Raw genomic sequence first — 17,135 nt, forward strand, 5'->3', positions numbered from 1 at the left:
TCAAAGTGATCAAAGGAAACATTTTGAATTTGATTTATTTACACCTGTAGGGTTTAAGGAACATGTCCACACATCAGCCGTGATAAATGATCTAAAGGTGGACGAGCAGACTGCGTCTGATCCGAGTGTCCAGTGTCCACGTGAAGCTCTGCGAGGTCTTTAACCTGCCTGTAATAACATGTATGCTCCTAATTGTCTTTGAGGTAATGGACAGATTCTGAATCATGGGACGGTCGCCCACAAAGCTGTCAGAGACACAACATTTACATTTGATTCATGGGGTTCCTGTATTTAGAGACAACAAGAAAACCTCTGGAGCGTCCGTGTTCGCGGCCTCTAGGCTCCGGCCTGCAGCGGGGTGTCCAGAGCTCTGATGTGGACGCTGGGCAGAGTGAACCAGGCTAAAGGAAGCTCTCGTCCAGCGCTGTCATCCTGGAACTTGATGTTGAGGTAGAAGTCCCCAGTGTAGAGGAAGAGCAGCGCGCCCACGCACATGGCGCAGGCTTTGGGTTGAACCTGGAGATGGAACAAAAACAGCCATTCAAAGGCTCCACTGAATATATCGAGCTGTTACACTGTGAACCACCTGGGGATCAAATGATGATAATGAAGGATAATGACAGAAAGTTTTACTTGAGAACAAGTTGGCAAATTAAAATATTTGTATTTGCTTAAAACACGAGGAAATCATTTCAGGCTTTCATCTGCTTTTGAGGCGATGAACTCTGTTCTCATGTTGGAATCTTTACCCACCTACAGTTTGTTCAACAGCCGGCGAGTACAATTTAGCACAAACACCAAAAGACACGTTGTTCCACTTAGTTTTCTTCACCAGTAATTATTTTAAAAAGGACACTGTAATTTGCAGGTTGTTGTTATTTTACATATATTTGAACCCTAAGTGTCGTGGTTTATTTTTGCACCAAGCCTGGTAAAACCAGAGCATCATCATCATTGTTCCCCCGTGGCTTCAGAGACAGTCTTGGGGTGCTCCTGCTTGAATCATATATTCAGCAGTCGAAGGACGTCAGTCTTCACCCATAATTCACTTTGCCAGTGAATTCGCGTTGCAAAAGGCTCTGGTTCGCCTCCCATTCAAAGCTGTTTACTCTCAGCCAAAAACAGGCCGGGCCAATCACGACCATTTATCACATAAGAGGCCGGCTTTATGTGATGACTCTTTGAGGAGCGCCGCTGATGTGGAACGATTATTTGAAACAGCTCTCGCTTCCAATGTGGACAACTGCAACAATATCAAGTCTGTAAGAGACGAATATTGAACGGCTCTAAAAGCCGTCGTTTATAAGTAAGATGAGTTTTCCTTAGCTATTCCCGAGTGGAACAGTTCCCTGCTGGTCACATGCTTCCTTGGTCTGACTGGTTCTGTATAGCCAAAAGAATCCAGAAGCAGTTTTGTCTGCATCCAGTAATACTGCCCCCTGGAAATGAAACGTGAACGTAAAACGTAGAAGTACCAGACTAATTCACTGTACCACATTATATTACACCCACGACAAGCAAAATACTTTTGCAAAATACTTTTGAGAGGAGATAACTGTTGTGTGGGCCGCTGAAGAGGAGGTACTGCTGGCCCACCACCAGAAGGCGCCCTGCCTGAAGTGCGGGCTTCAGGCACGAGAGGGCGCTGCCGCCTCAGGAACAAGCCGTGGTGACAGCTGTCACCCATCATCCGTGACAGCTGTCACTAATCAACACATCTGGTATAAAAGCAGGAAGACACCTCCACCAAACTGCCGAGATATCATCTTCATCTGGAGGTAATACCTCAGCCCTTTTTGTGAGATTTATAAAGCTGTTATTGTGAGTGTTTGCAGGAGAACCGGTCGTTTTTGCGGAGGCTGTGCAAGACGGCGCTCCTTTTCATCTGAGACCGCTGCAACGTGTTGAGTGAGAGGTGGAGGTGGCATTCCCACCATTGTTACTGGGTGTTCACACACCCACCCTTTGACTGTCTTTTGCTTTCTGCCAGCAGTACCAGATCCGACACGCCGGGAAGGTGGCCACCTGGGGACTCCGGGACTTGGCGGCTCCAGTATTCCTCGGGTTCAGGTGGCGGTGGAAATCGTGTGGTTCCGGTTCGTTTCCAGACGGGCGTCTCCTATCGTCGAGCCTGCCCACACGACACCTTTATTAATTGACTGTTGCACATTCTGAATCTGCTGTGTTTGGTTGTGACATTCACAACAGTAAAGTGTTATAATTTGACTTCTTCCATTGTCCGTTCATTTACGCCCCCTGTTGTGGGTCCGTGTCACTACACTTTCCCAACAATAACTGGACTTTTGTTGCTGTTTAAAAAAAGCTATTATATTTGTCAATTACATGTACAGTAGTGTTCAGAATAATAGTAGTGCTTTGTGACTAAAAAGATAAATCCAAGTTTTGAGTATATTTCTTATTGTTACATGGGAAAAAAGGTACCAGTAGATTCAGTAGATTCTCACAAATCCAACAAGACCAAGCTTTCATGATATGTACACTCTTGAGGCTATGAAATTGGGCTATTAGTAAAAAAAAAAAGTAGAAAAGGGGGTGTTCACAATAACAGTAGCATCTGCTGTTGACGCTACAAACTCAAAACTATTATGTTCAAACTTTTTTTTTTAGCAATCCTGTGAATCACTAAACTAGTATTTAGTTGTATAATATACAGTTTTTCATGATTTCTTCACATCTGCGAGGCATTAATTTTGTTGGTTTGGAACCAAGATTTTGCTCATTTACTAGTGTGCTTGGGGTCATTGTCTTGTTGAAACACCCATTTCAAGGGCATGTCCTCTTCAGCATAAGGCAACATGACCTCTTCAAGAATTCTGACATATCCAAACTGATCCATGATACCTGGTATGCGATATATAGGCCCAACACCATAGTAGGAGAAACATGCTCATATCATGATGCTTGCACCACCATGCTTCACTGTCTTCACTGTGAACTGTGGCTTGAATTCAGAGTTTGGGGGTCGTCTCACAAACTGTCTGCGGCCCTTGGACCCAAAAAGAACAATTTTACTCTCATCAGTCCACAAAATATTCCTCCATTTCTCTTTAGGCCCGTTGATATGTTCTTTGGCAAATTGTAACCTCTTCTACACATGTCTTTTATTTAACAGAGGGACTTTGCGAATAAATTAGCTTCACACAGGCGTCTTCTAACTGTCACAGCACTTACAGGTAACTCCAGACTGTCTTTGATCATCCTGGAGCTGATCAATGGGTCAGCCTTTGCCATTCTGGTTATTCTATCCATTTTGATGGCTGTATTCCGTTTGGTCCACGCGTCTCTGGTTTTTTGTCCATTTTAAAGCATTGGAGATCATTGTAAATGAAAAGCCTATAAATTTTGCACCTGCATATAAGTTTTCCCCTCTCCAATCAACTTTTTAATCAAACTACACTGTTCTTCTGAACAATGTCTTGAACGCCCCATTTTCCTCAGGCTTTCAAAGAGAAAAGCATGTTCAACAGGTGCTGGCTTCATCCTTAAATAGGGGACACCTGATTCACACCCCCTTTTCTACTTTTTTCTACTAATAGCTCAATTTCATGGCCTTAAGAGTGTGCATATCATGAATGCTTGGTCTTGTTGGATTTGTGAGAATCTACTGGTACCTTGTTTCCCATGTAACAATGAGAAATATACTCAAAACCTGGATTAATCTTTTTAGTCACATAGCAGTACTATTATTCTGAACACTACTGTATAAACAGGCTCTTTGACCTGTTTAATAGAAGATGAAAATATTTCATATATAATTCATGCAGTAACTAGTGTGACAGAGCAGAAGGCAAGCTTTCAGTTTTTCACTGCACCTGCAAGTCTTGCACCTCTACGGAAACAGAGCAATCATGGCCTCAATTAGGTATCACTCAAAAATGTTCTTTGCACAGTGTAAAACAGTTACAGTGTCATAATTCACATGAGAAGAAACCAGATGTCTGTGATCAGAATGACACACACACACATGCGTGCACGCAAAGACAACAGTTGAACGAAGACTCACACCGTCCCACAACACACAATGATGAACTCAGTCTAATACAGCAGTCAGATCTGCAGGAGTCTGCAGTCATAGCTAAAACAGTTATCCACCACTTTAGCGAGTGCTGTTCTCGTGGAATGGTGCAAAAAAACAAATAAGGAAGAAATTAGAAAATACTTTTCTCAAATATTTAGTCTTCATCATGACATCCTTTAGCTGTCATTCATAAGTAGCTGTCAGTATGAAAGTGATGACTAGGTTAAAATATAAAAAGTCATTCAGGAGGATGGAAAGCACAAGAAAAGCAGATTCCTCCCATTAATGCCATAAAAAATGATGTATTATTCTTTACTGACAGTTATTGATAGGCTTATAAAGTGCGCCTCATTAGAAGATGTTATTCAGATTTTAGTGTTTTGCCTCTTTGAGGTGAAGCAAGTCTGGAATATTTTATGTGTTTATTATGTACACGTAAATTAACCCTCAAGTGACCAAGGTATTTTAGTGAGTAATATGTCCGAGCGCGGTTATTTATGAGCCCATTGACTTTATATTGGAATACGTGTATATAAATAACTGTTTTAGGGTTCTTAATATTTATTCTCCTCACTCTGGGCATCAAGAATCAATCTCAATGCTTGTGCAGCTGTAAATCTTGCTATTCTACATCTGTTGGCTTCCCTGCAAAACAGTAGCATATAATGATTCGAGAGTATAAATTACAACACTATCTGAAGCTATAACGTCAAAAATCTCAAAGCTCTTCCTGGGGTCGTAAGTGATTCTGCACAAGTTTGGTTTATACTTGCCACACGGATCGGCCGATCCTTGCAAAATTCTCTAAACAAATGCAGGACAAATAGAATCACAAATTCAGGAAACTTTTTGCCGATTAAAATTAGAGAAATGATGCACAGCAATATATGCCCGGGGTCATAAATGATCCTACACAGTCTCTTGAGGGTGTGCTTTATTTAAGACCATTATTTTGTCTGTAGATCACCAAGTAATTAATTATCGCTGGTCTCAGGTAAATGTAGTGGACAAAACGCACAATATTACCCACTGAAATGAGGATGTGCTGAATTATACAGAGGATCTACAATGGAAATATGCAAGTAAAGTATATGCACCATAAAACCGGACAGAGGTGGACCTACAGGCCTGAAAACAAACTGTGAGTGACACCAACACTTTGTGGTTACGTTGCGTGTTGGTTTTCGTTTAGGTGTACGTGCTAACAGATAAAACCTTGCAGATTGCCAACATGAGCAAAGTGTCCCAGATGTGTGTGTTGCATCACGTGCACGGCGCCCCTCTACAGAATCCCCTGCACCTATCGCTCTAGCCTAAAACAGACATAAAACATGACCTCCACAGGGGGAACCTCACTTTTACTCCTCAAGAGAAGATTATATTTCTTACTGGTTTTCTTACTGGTGTCAGACATCAATATAACACCTGACAATTCATGTCATCTCCGGACTGTCACACTGTTGGTCTGTTTGCATCCTTTGCTCGAGTTTGGTCGATAACTTGCTTATAAAAACTCTACAGTGCTTGAGTGGGAAATGATTATATTATGAATAAATTATTAATTCATTAAATGGTCAACTCAATTGTTTGGTAGAGCATATTGATATCTACTTCATTCTATTGAAAAATGTGAGGATATTAAAGGGTTAAGGTCAGCGTGATGGCTTAGCAGTTAGCACTGTGGCTTCACAATGACACAGTAACCACTTCTCACCTGGTCCTGTGAGTTTGCATGTTGTCCTCATTTTTTTCGTGTGTTGCTGCCAGGTGATCCAACTTCACTTCCAAAGACATGCAGATTAGGTGAACTGGAAACTACGTGTAAGTGAGCTTGTGAATGAGTGTGAGTGTTTGGAAGCCTGTCCAGGGTGAACCCCACCTCTCGCCCATTGACTGCTGGGATAGGCTCCATCCCCACTTGACCATCAATTGGATTAAGCAGGTACAGAAAATGAATGAATGAATGAAAGAACTTGGGAGAATATAGCAGAAAGATAATTCATGTCTTGGTCGCAGCAAAGGCAGCTGGAGTCATTTAAGATCAGGAAGTTCAAAATCATGTCCATGTGGATTGTAATCCGGCTGTTGTGTTTTTCAAGAAATTACAAGTAAATTGTGATTTCGAGGATCACAATGTAAATAAGCATCCGTATTGGAAGTGTTCTTGTATTATCCTCGGCAGTATTTTTATGTATTCTTATGTAATTTTATTGCTGAATCAAATCAAATCAAAATCTAATATTTGGAGATACCAATTCAATTTGAGGACTAGATACCAGAGGTGAGACAAATTCACCAGTAAGTCACTCTCAAGTCATGAATTGGCAAGTCACAAATCCCAAGACAAGTCTCAAGTCATAATGACCATCAATTGGTGCAAGTTGATTTGAGTTGAGACTTGTGACTTGAGACTTGCCGATTCACGACTTGACAGTGACTTCGTCCCACCTCTGCTACATACTTGTATTGTCAAATTAACTCAGGTCCAATTACCCAATGAAGGTTTTCAATCCTGACCTGCGGACTGCTGCATTGGGAACTCATAACAGCCAGTGTACACGCATTCAGGCCAAACCTACATCTGCCAGACAAGAAGCTACAGCCAATATAGTGCATGTAAGTAAGTGTGTGAAAACAAAGGCATGCTTCTTCAAAGATGGACACTTGACAACATGTAGCATTATTTCCACTGCAGATATGTGATGTGTCTTAAATGCATCAGTTCACAAGCCACAGTTACTCAAGCAGAGACTGACCGTGCCAATGTAGAAAGTGTTGGCGCCGATGAAGGTGACGGCATCCTCCAGATCGTAATTCTGGACTCCGTTCTGGTAGTCCTGGTACGGCACCACAGTCAGGGCCAAGGGGCCCACAGAGCTCTTGCTGAGATTGGTCAGTTTCACCTCCAGGTTCACGGCGTCACCAACTTTACATTCGGCAATTACATCGCAGTCGCACGGCTTCTCATTCACCAACACATCTGCAAGGAGAAAGAAAAACAAGAGATCAACAAGTGTGGAGAGAACAGGGGTTTTGTTTGTAGCCGACTCTGCAAAAAAATGAACTCAAACTCAAGAATTAAAAGCTCTGGACCCAACATTTACTGCTCGGTCGTTTCTATCCAATCGCATTTGTATTCATCCAAACACGACCCGACCATTAATGGCCGATCACACCGTTTCTTCTGAAAGATCAACAGGCTTTTTTCAGGCCTGAAATGTATTTTATTGACCTCAGTGGCAAATGCAGGAGCTGTGGGTATTAGGCTGAATTCTATAGGTATCCTGTTAATCACATGCATGACTAATTCCAGTCAAGGAAGGATGAATGAGGTGGTTGGTACAATCCCACTGCTCCCTAAACGTGCCACCTCACAGCATCTCCTCGTTCTCTGACACAGCGACATCTCACTGCTCACCGGCGCCGACAACTGAGGGACACTGAGATCAATTCAATGCTGCTAATGTTTGTCCAGTCACTTCTGAAGTGGTCTTTAGCCAGCGCAGACGGCAAGAGAGAGACACACACGTCATGATTTGTTTTGAACTGAGGCCCCTTACACCCCTGGAGGCCTGCGAATATGAGACACTCGAAACACTGGGAATTCAGGAGCACCCAAAGAGATCATCCAAGCACTGAATCCTCCGAGAATAACAGTGACATACCCAGAAGCGCAGGCGCGCAAACCGCTTGTCATAGGCTTTCTAACGTCACGCCTGTGGCTGTGATAAACGCTGTGAGTCAGAGCGGCCGAGACGGCGTGACAGGCTGATGAAAAAGCCAATATGCCACGAGTACTCCCGTCCTTTGCGTGTAGTTAGGGGTGGGGTTATGAGAGCGGTGGAGAGACAGACAGAAAGACCACTGGGAGGAAGGCGAGTGGGTGGGGGCCGTTCAACTGGCGCTGTCACAGTCAGTCAGGGGCCTCAGGAGGCCGACGCGACAGAAGGGTGACATTCAGCCGTGTGTTCTAACCGTACTTCACTCAACACAGACACCCGCCGGCACTCCCGGACGGCTTGTTTGGATGTTATTTTTAGAATTTCTTTTTTTTGTGTGTGTGTTGGCAAACACCTCAATGCTGTTGCTTATCTTGAGTTTTTGTGGTGGTGATGTCACAACTTGTGGGTTGTGTGGTGGCTAAGACTGAATGCGGTGAGTATTGCTAGCAGCAACAAGGATGTGAAGAGGAACGTCTCAATGGTACTCAGTCTCACCCAAAGGAGGTGAAAGACGGACACAAAGCTGGTGCTGAAATCCAACCTGTGTCAGAAATGACTTTGGAGAGGACTTCTGCCATTGTCTTCATTGCTCAATAGGCAATGACTGTCACTCAGCAGAAATACCGGAGCGCCAACTGCTTTTATGGTCTGTTATTACAATTATTTGCACTTAGCCATATGATCTCAGATATTTGTAATAAAATGCTCAGAAAGGACAAACAGCCAACTCGACAGCAGTCAAGTTCTGGTTGCTGCACATAGCTGTCACTCAAAGCAACCACTCCCCCAATTATTCAAAACTGGCTAATGACCACAATGGAAATGTTTTTGTGTCATCCTTGAAAAGCCATGAAAAATGTATTACATATATATATATATATATGCATATGTTTTAACACATGGTATTTTGTTATACGCCTTATGTGGAATTTCTAAATAAATCAAATCAAACAAACTTTCTGACTTAAAAGAACTTAAACCAATAAGTTATTTAAGAAAACTGACTCCCTGCATAGTAACAAAACTAGCTATAGAGACCAAATAGTTTTTGTACCATGCTGCAAACGTTTATTTCTGCTATAACATTGGGCAATTTAACATGTGGCTCTACGGGGAATGGCTCGCTGTTGGAACCAGCCTCAAGAAGCCATTCAATGAAAAGCAAAATTTTTCAGCTCCGCCTTTGCCTCAATTAAGCAGAGCGGAGGTAGGACTGATTAATGTGAACTCTGAGGCACACTGTGCAATAAATCCTTTCCTATATCATCCCCCGACTCACTTAAAGCCAACTCACTGTAAAAGTGTCAGAACCACTCAAACTGGAATTAAAGTTTGGTACTTTTTGTCCCTGGTCATCTGGGTTTGCATAACCATCAATTCTGAGATTGATGATGACATTAATGACATTAATTTGACCTTTGTCATGATTTCATGAAAAAAGTCAATTTGCGGTCAATCATTCAATCAACATTTATTGATACAGACCTTTAAACAACCACATGGTAACCAAAGTGCTTTTCAGTAAAATCAAGAAATAAAATTAATGGGAATAAGAGCATAACATACAACAAAAAAGAGACCTAAAAGCAAAAATGTCACAGTGCTATGAAGCATAAAAAGCTATTTTGAATAAATAAGTCAGTAATAGTATGTATAATGGGGTCAACTTGTTCCATAATTTAAGGCAGCTATTGCTTGATCACTCCAAAGTTTGTGTTTTGCCCGTGGGACTTGTAAGATCCCGTTTAGAAGGGGGTTGGCTTAAGTCGGAGAATTTTTGTTTTTTCTGAATCTGAAAAACGCAAATTGGATTTAAACCGGATTGTTCTCTATCTGGCTCAACTCAACTGTCAGAGGTGGGTTGAGCAAATCTGGGATTCATTGAGGTCGGAACACAAATGTGGCTAGATTCCAGCTAGCTTGGAGATCATGACGTCAAATTTCTTCACTACGTCTGTGCGCCCACCGAGTCTCCTCCACTGTGCCCGTGCTCAATAAAGCAAACAACCTTCTCTGCAGTGCCCCCCCCCCCCCACACACACACACACACGCTCATTCAGATGTCACCGTCAGAAAAATCACCACAGCAGTCGTTGTAACAGAACAGCAGCCTGAGTCTGGGAGTATCTGAACGGAGGTCAAGTAACGTTGACCAGGTGACAGTCACATCCTGTTGTAGTTATGGGGAGTTAAAAGCTCCAAAAAATAAGGTGTGGAAATGCCATTAATGACTTTAAAATCAAACAATTAAAATCTTAAACTCGATTCTAAAATGAACTGGAAGCCAGTGGTTAAAGCACAGATGTAATATGCTCACATCTGGAAGCGTATGTTAAAAGATGAGCGACAGCATTTTGTCTGGAAAGGAACGGACGACTGGACTGCACCAACCAGAGGGGTATTACATGGGTACTCATAGTGGGTAAGGTACCTGGAAGGCTCATTCTTAATCGTAATCAGTGCCAGCTGCTTGATGGTGAGCAACCAGAGCTGTCTGGATTCACCCTGAAGAAGTTTCATAACTATAAAACACTTCTTAACTCTGTGTATGTGCTTCAAACGCATTATGTTACATAAACTTTACAAGTAATCCAGGATTCCTATGAGTGCTGAACCGTGGGTGTTGGCCGTACACGTCACAGATCAACTACAGTCCATTACTCCACTAGTGGAGTCAACAGATGACTCTTCTGTTCTGACTAGATTCCATAGTGATAGGAACCCCCTTCATTTTATTGTATCTACTGATCAATTTCAAAGTCACATCTTATTGCTGTAACTGACAAAGTCTGACTCCAAAAGTAGAACATTTCTACCTTATTTGTCTTTCAAAGCAGAGCAGTAGTGTAAATCTTTTGCAAACTAGAAAATATAACACATGCCAAAATGCCCTGAGCCGTATGAGCAGAAAAATAGGAAGCAGAATGTGACCTTTTGACCTCTTAAAATAGGTCAAGGTTAGCCATCTTTGAACTTGTCCAAGGTCTGTGCCCAAGAATGTTCCCTGTAAATTTGAAGACTCTGACAGTAACAGGACTGGACTTGTGTGACAGATGGACAGACGCAAACTCTTCACAATACCCGATGGACATATTTTGGCCTCGGGTAAAAATGCCACAATACTAGTCAACAATCCATGGTTGTAAATGTCGGATAGGAATGCAGTTTTACTTAGGTTTGCCAAACATTGTATGTCCACATATTACAATTTGTTGCATATGCTCTTTGTAACTTTTCACTTCTCACTGGATTATTCTTGTACCTCAAATAAACTTGTGTATAATAATGTCAATCTACGTGAAAACTAAAATATGTAACTGATTTGAGTATTTTTATGATGTCTTTTTCATGGTCGAGGTTAAAATATGTACTTCGCATATGTTCTGCACATGTGTAGCTCAAAAGTCAATGAACTCCAGTCCAATGAGGCCACGTATACTCAGAGCACAAAAACCTTTTCACCAATTTTTAAATATTGCGCAATGAAATAAACAGCAAGATGGAGGAGGAAACCTGAACTAACACACCTATTCCACAGGGCGCCGTTCTACTACGATCATTCACGATCCAACAAAAGTGCAAAAAAGGGATGAAACAACTTAATCCAGTTTGAAACTGTCTGGATTGACTTCTTTGAACACTTTCTGGTCTATTTTAAGAGATTGCAAACAGGGTTCTTTTGTGCAATGCCTATGTTTCTAAATTCTAATCTGTTTGAGACTTTACATTGCTATGTTTCTATGACCAAGAGAATTATATTTTATTTACTACTTATGTTTTCATGTTGATGTTAATCTGTCCATTATGACGTGCTGCTGCCTTTCTTGGCCAGGTCACCCCTGAAAAAGAGATTTCGATCTCAATGGTTTTTTTTATTGATCTGGTTAAATAAAGGTTATTATTTTAATCCGGTTTGAATCCTAACAGGCTGGTTTATGAAGTGCAAACTGGCAGGTATTATGAAGTGCAAACCTGGCAACCTGTCCAAAAATGAAAGAAAGGAGCTGCGCCCTCGGGCAGAACCACAACAAACGTTGCTTCAGCTTCAAGTTTTTACGCTGATGGAGCGCGATCAAACACGTTTCAAGCCATAGTCACTACGAATACCCTTTTTAAAGAAGTTCAAACATGATTGAAGCCGTTAAGACTACAAATACCCAGAAGGTACCATGTGCTATCAACAATTTCGAGAATCAGGATTAAAGTTTTGAACAGTCCAAAAATTAGAACCTGATTTCAAATCTGGTGCTGATGACGGCCGTAACTACTACGTATATCAAGTTTGTTCAAGACTGACAAAGATGGATCAAGAAGTTACTGTGATGCTTCAAAATGTGCACCGATTTCCTATTTGGGATTAAACGAAAAGGAACAGTGCTCTGTGGAATAACCCTCTAAGATGAACTCAAACCACCCGAGGAGGTAGAACATCAAGTTCAGAGACAGGGAGTGTTCAATGAAGATGTTGATACTTTCAGATGACTAAAAATGAACTAAGCCTGTTTCAATACATGATGCTGTATTTCTTTATTGAATGGAGTAATCCATAATAAAAGCAAATATCAGGAAAAGGTCAAAGGAAAAAAGATAATATTTATAGCACATACTGTTCGACAACCCTTCTCTTTTATTTTGGGGCTATTTCTGAGGTATCCTGACAATATCATTGGAAATCACAGTATCAAGATATCTGTCTTAATTTTCTGTCATTGCTTGGAGTTAAAAAGTCATTGAAATCCTGACTTTGTTACTTCTTCCACTGCAGAGGTCAAAATTCTATACATGAACGTATCTGTGAGATTTATTTGGAAATGCTCGAGCGGTTATATAAAACTCACCAACACACATACAATCGCTGCACAACAAGTATCTGAGACGAGTGACAATTTGGCAAGTAGTTATATTTAGTTAGCGCTTAGTGATGTTGCTAGGAGATGCACAAATGATAAGTAGGTTACATTGTTTCTAAAACTGGAAATACATTCTTTTGCATTAAAAACAAACAAAAGAGGATGGTTAGTCTGCAAAGAGCCAATTAACTTCCATGCAAACATGTTGCCCATTTTCACACCCGCGGTCTGTAAGGTGCTTTTTATGAGTTGCAAATTATAAGTCTGAGACATAAAGTCTCAAGTCTTAGGACTCACAATGGAGACTTGATTGTTTCGGGGTCTAAACCAAGTCTTCAGTACTGAAGCAAGCATCAAGTTTTGAACCCATGCTATTTCATATTTTGTGTGGTCGACTTCATTTTATTAGTTAATATATTTCACTCCTACATTTATGGCCTGCGACACATAACAAAAAACATTGGTATGCTAAAGCCTTTACTACATCCTAATGTTGCCTCTGGCACAAAGATGTTCTGGCTCTGAGGACACCGACTGATGAAACGACTCGTGTTACTTTGTTGCATTCTTCCTGCAAACATGTTATAAGTTCTCAAACAGTAGAGGGTCAATGTTGTTTTGATCAAACATTCTCTACACATTCTCCAAAATCTGTACCCTCTTCTTCTGCAGCCATGACTTTGTAATGTGTGCGGAATGTGTTTTTTCTTTGTCTTGTTGAAAATGCGTGAACGTCACTGGAAAATATCAAAGCTTGAAGGCAGCATGATGCACTAACATCATTCACAACTTTATAGGTTAAAACCTTAACCCCCCCCTTCATATACAGTTGTCATGGAGGGAGAAGCGAGCTATCAACACTAAAGTGTTTTGGGGGTTTTTTGGTACCAGGCTGTTAAGAAATTTATTTCTTCTTGAAATTTAGACATTTTAACATGGGATTCTATGGGTATCTGATCCTCTTGGATCCAGCCTCAAGCCGCCACTCAGGGAATGTTTTCCTTCTTCCTGGTGGCTTCATTTTAGATTGCCAGAGGGTGGGGCTTGAATTTGGGTGAGGACAATAAAAGGGGAATGTTGTATAGCAGAGAAGAAAATGAAAAAGTCTGCATGTTTCAGCAGTGGCCTGCAAAAGTAATTAAACATAAAGGCACCAAAACACAGAATAGTTAAATGTCAGCAGACTGCCTGCAAGGAGAACGAGGACTTAAAGGAAGAAATATCATTTCAATAACAGCTTGATTAGCTTCTGTAACACACGGTGCATAGGACACAGGTACATCCTTTGGTGTGTGTGTGTGTGTATTTCAGGAAGTCAGGAAGAACCCAGTCATCATGCCAACCTCGCTCATTGCACGCAACAACACAATCAAATTAGAAAAAGAAGAATCGATAAGTTTATTAATTCCTCTCCCCCACAGCTGTTCCGCAGGCTGCTTTTGCTTTATACATGACGCACGCATACAGCTGTGCCCAGACGCCGCTGGAGAAGCTGCCGTCTGCAGACACAGAGGCCTGCAGCAGGCGCCGTGTCGCCACAGCAACCAGGTGGGACAGAGAGCGAGTGGCAGACAGAGAACACCTCCCTGCAGCATGAAATCCACACAGCAGACTGCAGCGCGGAAATTAAAGCCGCTTCGCCGCCCCTCCGCTTAGAGGAAAAGATAAAGACAGCGGCTGACATGCTGAAAGTATGGAGCGTGTCACACCAGCGTCCGCTGAGCTCATTAACGTTAGCAAATGTCATGCAGCGCAAAAGAAAGCAGCCAATCACAGTGAACAAATAATGGTAAAAGGTTGCAGTAAAATTCAGTGATAATATTTCTGAAGCATTCATGAAGTACTTTTTTTCTTTGTGCACACTAATATTTGTGTATGAGCTCAGAGGGCTTTTGCCGTGGCAGCACCAAATCTTTGGAATGATCTGCCACTGCATGTTAGACAGGCGTCATCACGTGCATTTCAAATCACTTTTAAAAACTCATCTCTTTTCATTGGCTTTTAACACTAAGTGAAATACTGTGCATTTTAAATATATTTTGTATTTTAATGTATTTATTGCATTTTTTATGTATTTTATTGTCTTATTGTACAGCACTTTGGACCGTGTGGGTGATTTTAAAGCGCTTTATAAATAAATTGGATTGGATATGAAGGGGATAAAAAATGTAATCTGGTAAAGTTAACTAATCTATAACCTTTTATAAACTATTAAATATTATTTTGTCAGTTAGCTGCCCCTAAGCCAGCGCTCGGGTTTTTAGACACGTCCGGTTCACATTCATGTTTGTTTGGTGACAATCAGGCACTTAGGAAAGAAGTTACTGTGCTCAAAAATATTTAACAAATTACAGTCCAGATCCCAGAGCTTCAAGGTGTCTTGGGGTCCCTGTGCATAACACAACTGAAAGATATCACACACACTAGTGAAATGCTGATGGACAGCGTGACGTCCAACCCACTGGCTGCACCGTGAGAAAAAAAATTATATAATATCACAATTTTCATGCACTGAATGGATGGAAGGTTCAAAAATTTAATTTTTTTTTTTGTTTAAGCTGTTCGCTTGTCTCCACATTTAGTTTTATGGATGATAGGATGGCATGAGTAAATTATTTAAGTGGGGTTTCCAATTTCACAACTTTTCAGAATCTACAAGCACAATGATCAGAAAAAGCAGTTTGACGCTTCTTCAGCATTTGGTTCAAAAAACCCCACTGCCCTCACGGCACTGCTACCGTACTACTGCTACATCACAGCACGGCCGCAAGACCGAACAAAACGCCAGCAAGAACACTTGCACAATGCCAATAATGACGGTCAAGAAGAGCAGATCACAAATCACAGCATCAATCTGCACCAAACTCTCCAACTAATATAAGCTGGTACATATTTTTGTCATTATGAAATATGGATAATGATTATGAATGAGGGATGCTCCTACAAGCTGCAGCTGAAGAAGCAAAATACCTGCTGTTATATGATCTTGGCTGTGTCGTGGCAGTTTCTGCTGGCTTTCATGTTGTGTTCAGTAAACGTTGAGATGGTTTCTGATGGCATCTTTCTGGGTTACAGTTGTTTTCACATTTGCTCAGGGTGTGTTTCTTAGCCTGAGCTGGAGGACGCCGTCGCTCGGCCCCACCAGCAAGAAGAAAAAATAAGTAATTTTAAAAGCTGAAAGTCCTCTCTGCAATAATTTAACTTGTGTCACAGCGTTCCATTTATTCATGAACACCATTCACCACAAGTATCCTTCACCTCTTCAACAGTCTGCTAACGAGGACACACACACACACACACACACACACACACACACACACACACACACACACACACACACACACACACACACACACACACACACACACACACACACACACGTCAAGAGAAGATACGTGTCCCACAGTCATTTGGAAAACAGCTGTCAATAGAACTACAAATCAAAACTTTATGCACAGTATGACGAGGGGAAGAAAATAACCAGCATCATCACTCAGGATAGTCTGTGGATGGCAAAAAAAGAAAGTAAACAGGTTGTTTTTACCTCTGCCAACAAATTTGGAGGTGGTTATGTTTTCACCTGTTTGTTTGTTTGTTTGTCTGTTTGTGAACAGCCTGGAGCCCACAATATTTCATACATCGTTAGGAAAGTTTTACTGAAGATTCATATCCAAATAGGCAAGAACTGATTACATTTTCAAGGTCATAGGTCAAAGGGCAAAGTCCAGAAAAATCTTGGAAAATAGGAAAAATCCCTATCTTTAACATTGAATTCATTTTCAAAAATTCATAACTCTGTCAAAAAAAAAATCAAATTTCTTTCATATTTGACAGCGTTATGTAGGATGGTATCCTTTATTGACTGACAAAGTTTGATCTGGATCTGATCCAGATTGTGGATTTTGTGGACATTTTGCATTAAATCTCAGTCAAAGTCCCTCAATCACTCTTATTTGTGACCATGAGTGCAAACTGGTGCTCTCAATGAATAGACTAAAGGCTCGGTCACACGGCACTTAAGGAAGGGCAACGAAGCCCAAACGAAACAAGACATCTGGACTTTCATTGACTTTCATTGGCATCGTGTAATCTTCATGCAGCTTCGTTCCTGCAGCTGGCGCTTCAGTTTGACTTTCTGTCTAAAAATTTGAAAACTTCAATTTATCTGTATTTCATTTTGCTGTAGTTGATGGTTTTTTAGCGTTTGCTTTGTTTTTGTAACATTAGCGTTTAGTTTGACTTCATTCGACCAGCTGGATGTTTTCATACAGTGCAGAAGCCGGTTTGTGAGTGCTGTTACTGCCACTGTGCTCATGTAATGTCGGAAATTACAGGGCAAACTCAGCCTGTTGCTTGGATTTTTTTTTTTTTTTTTTTTATCTGGGTGGGGGGTCAGCTTCACTGGGCTCAGGCAACAAGAATGAATGTTTTGTGTGGATACAATGAATTATTTTACCAAAAATAAAATGAAAACTGCGCTCCTGCCACAAGAACAGTTGAATATGAAACAACAAAAAAGTTGTG

General features: G+C 41.2%; 1 protein-coding gene across 1 annotated transcript in view; it reads right to left on the minus strand.

Annotated features, from left to right (window-relative positions):
- Window positions 1–290: 290 nt before the first annotated feature.
- The window catches only part of trappc9 (trafficking protein particle complex 9), a 417,688-nt gene continuing 400,843 nt past the window's right edge, over window positions 291–17,135 (minus strand). The window contains 2 exon segments of the mRNA XM_034160137.1: window positions 291–516; window positions 6,796–7,019. Coding sequence (XP_034016028.1) covers window positions 337–516; window positions 6,796–7,019 — 404 coding nt within the window. The 3' untranslated portion in view covers window positions 291–336.

The sequence above is a fragment of the Thalassophryne amazonica genome, chromosome 20 (assembly GCF_902500255.1).
Source record: "Thalassophryne amazonica chromosome 20, fThaAma1.1, whole genome shotgun sequence".
Lineage (NCBI taxonomy): Eukaryota > Metazoa > Chordata > Actinopteri > Batrachoidiformes > Batrachoididae > Thalassophryne > Thalassophryne amazonica.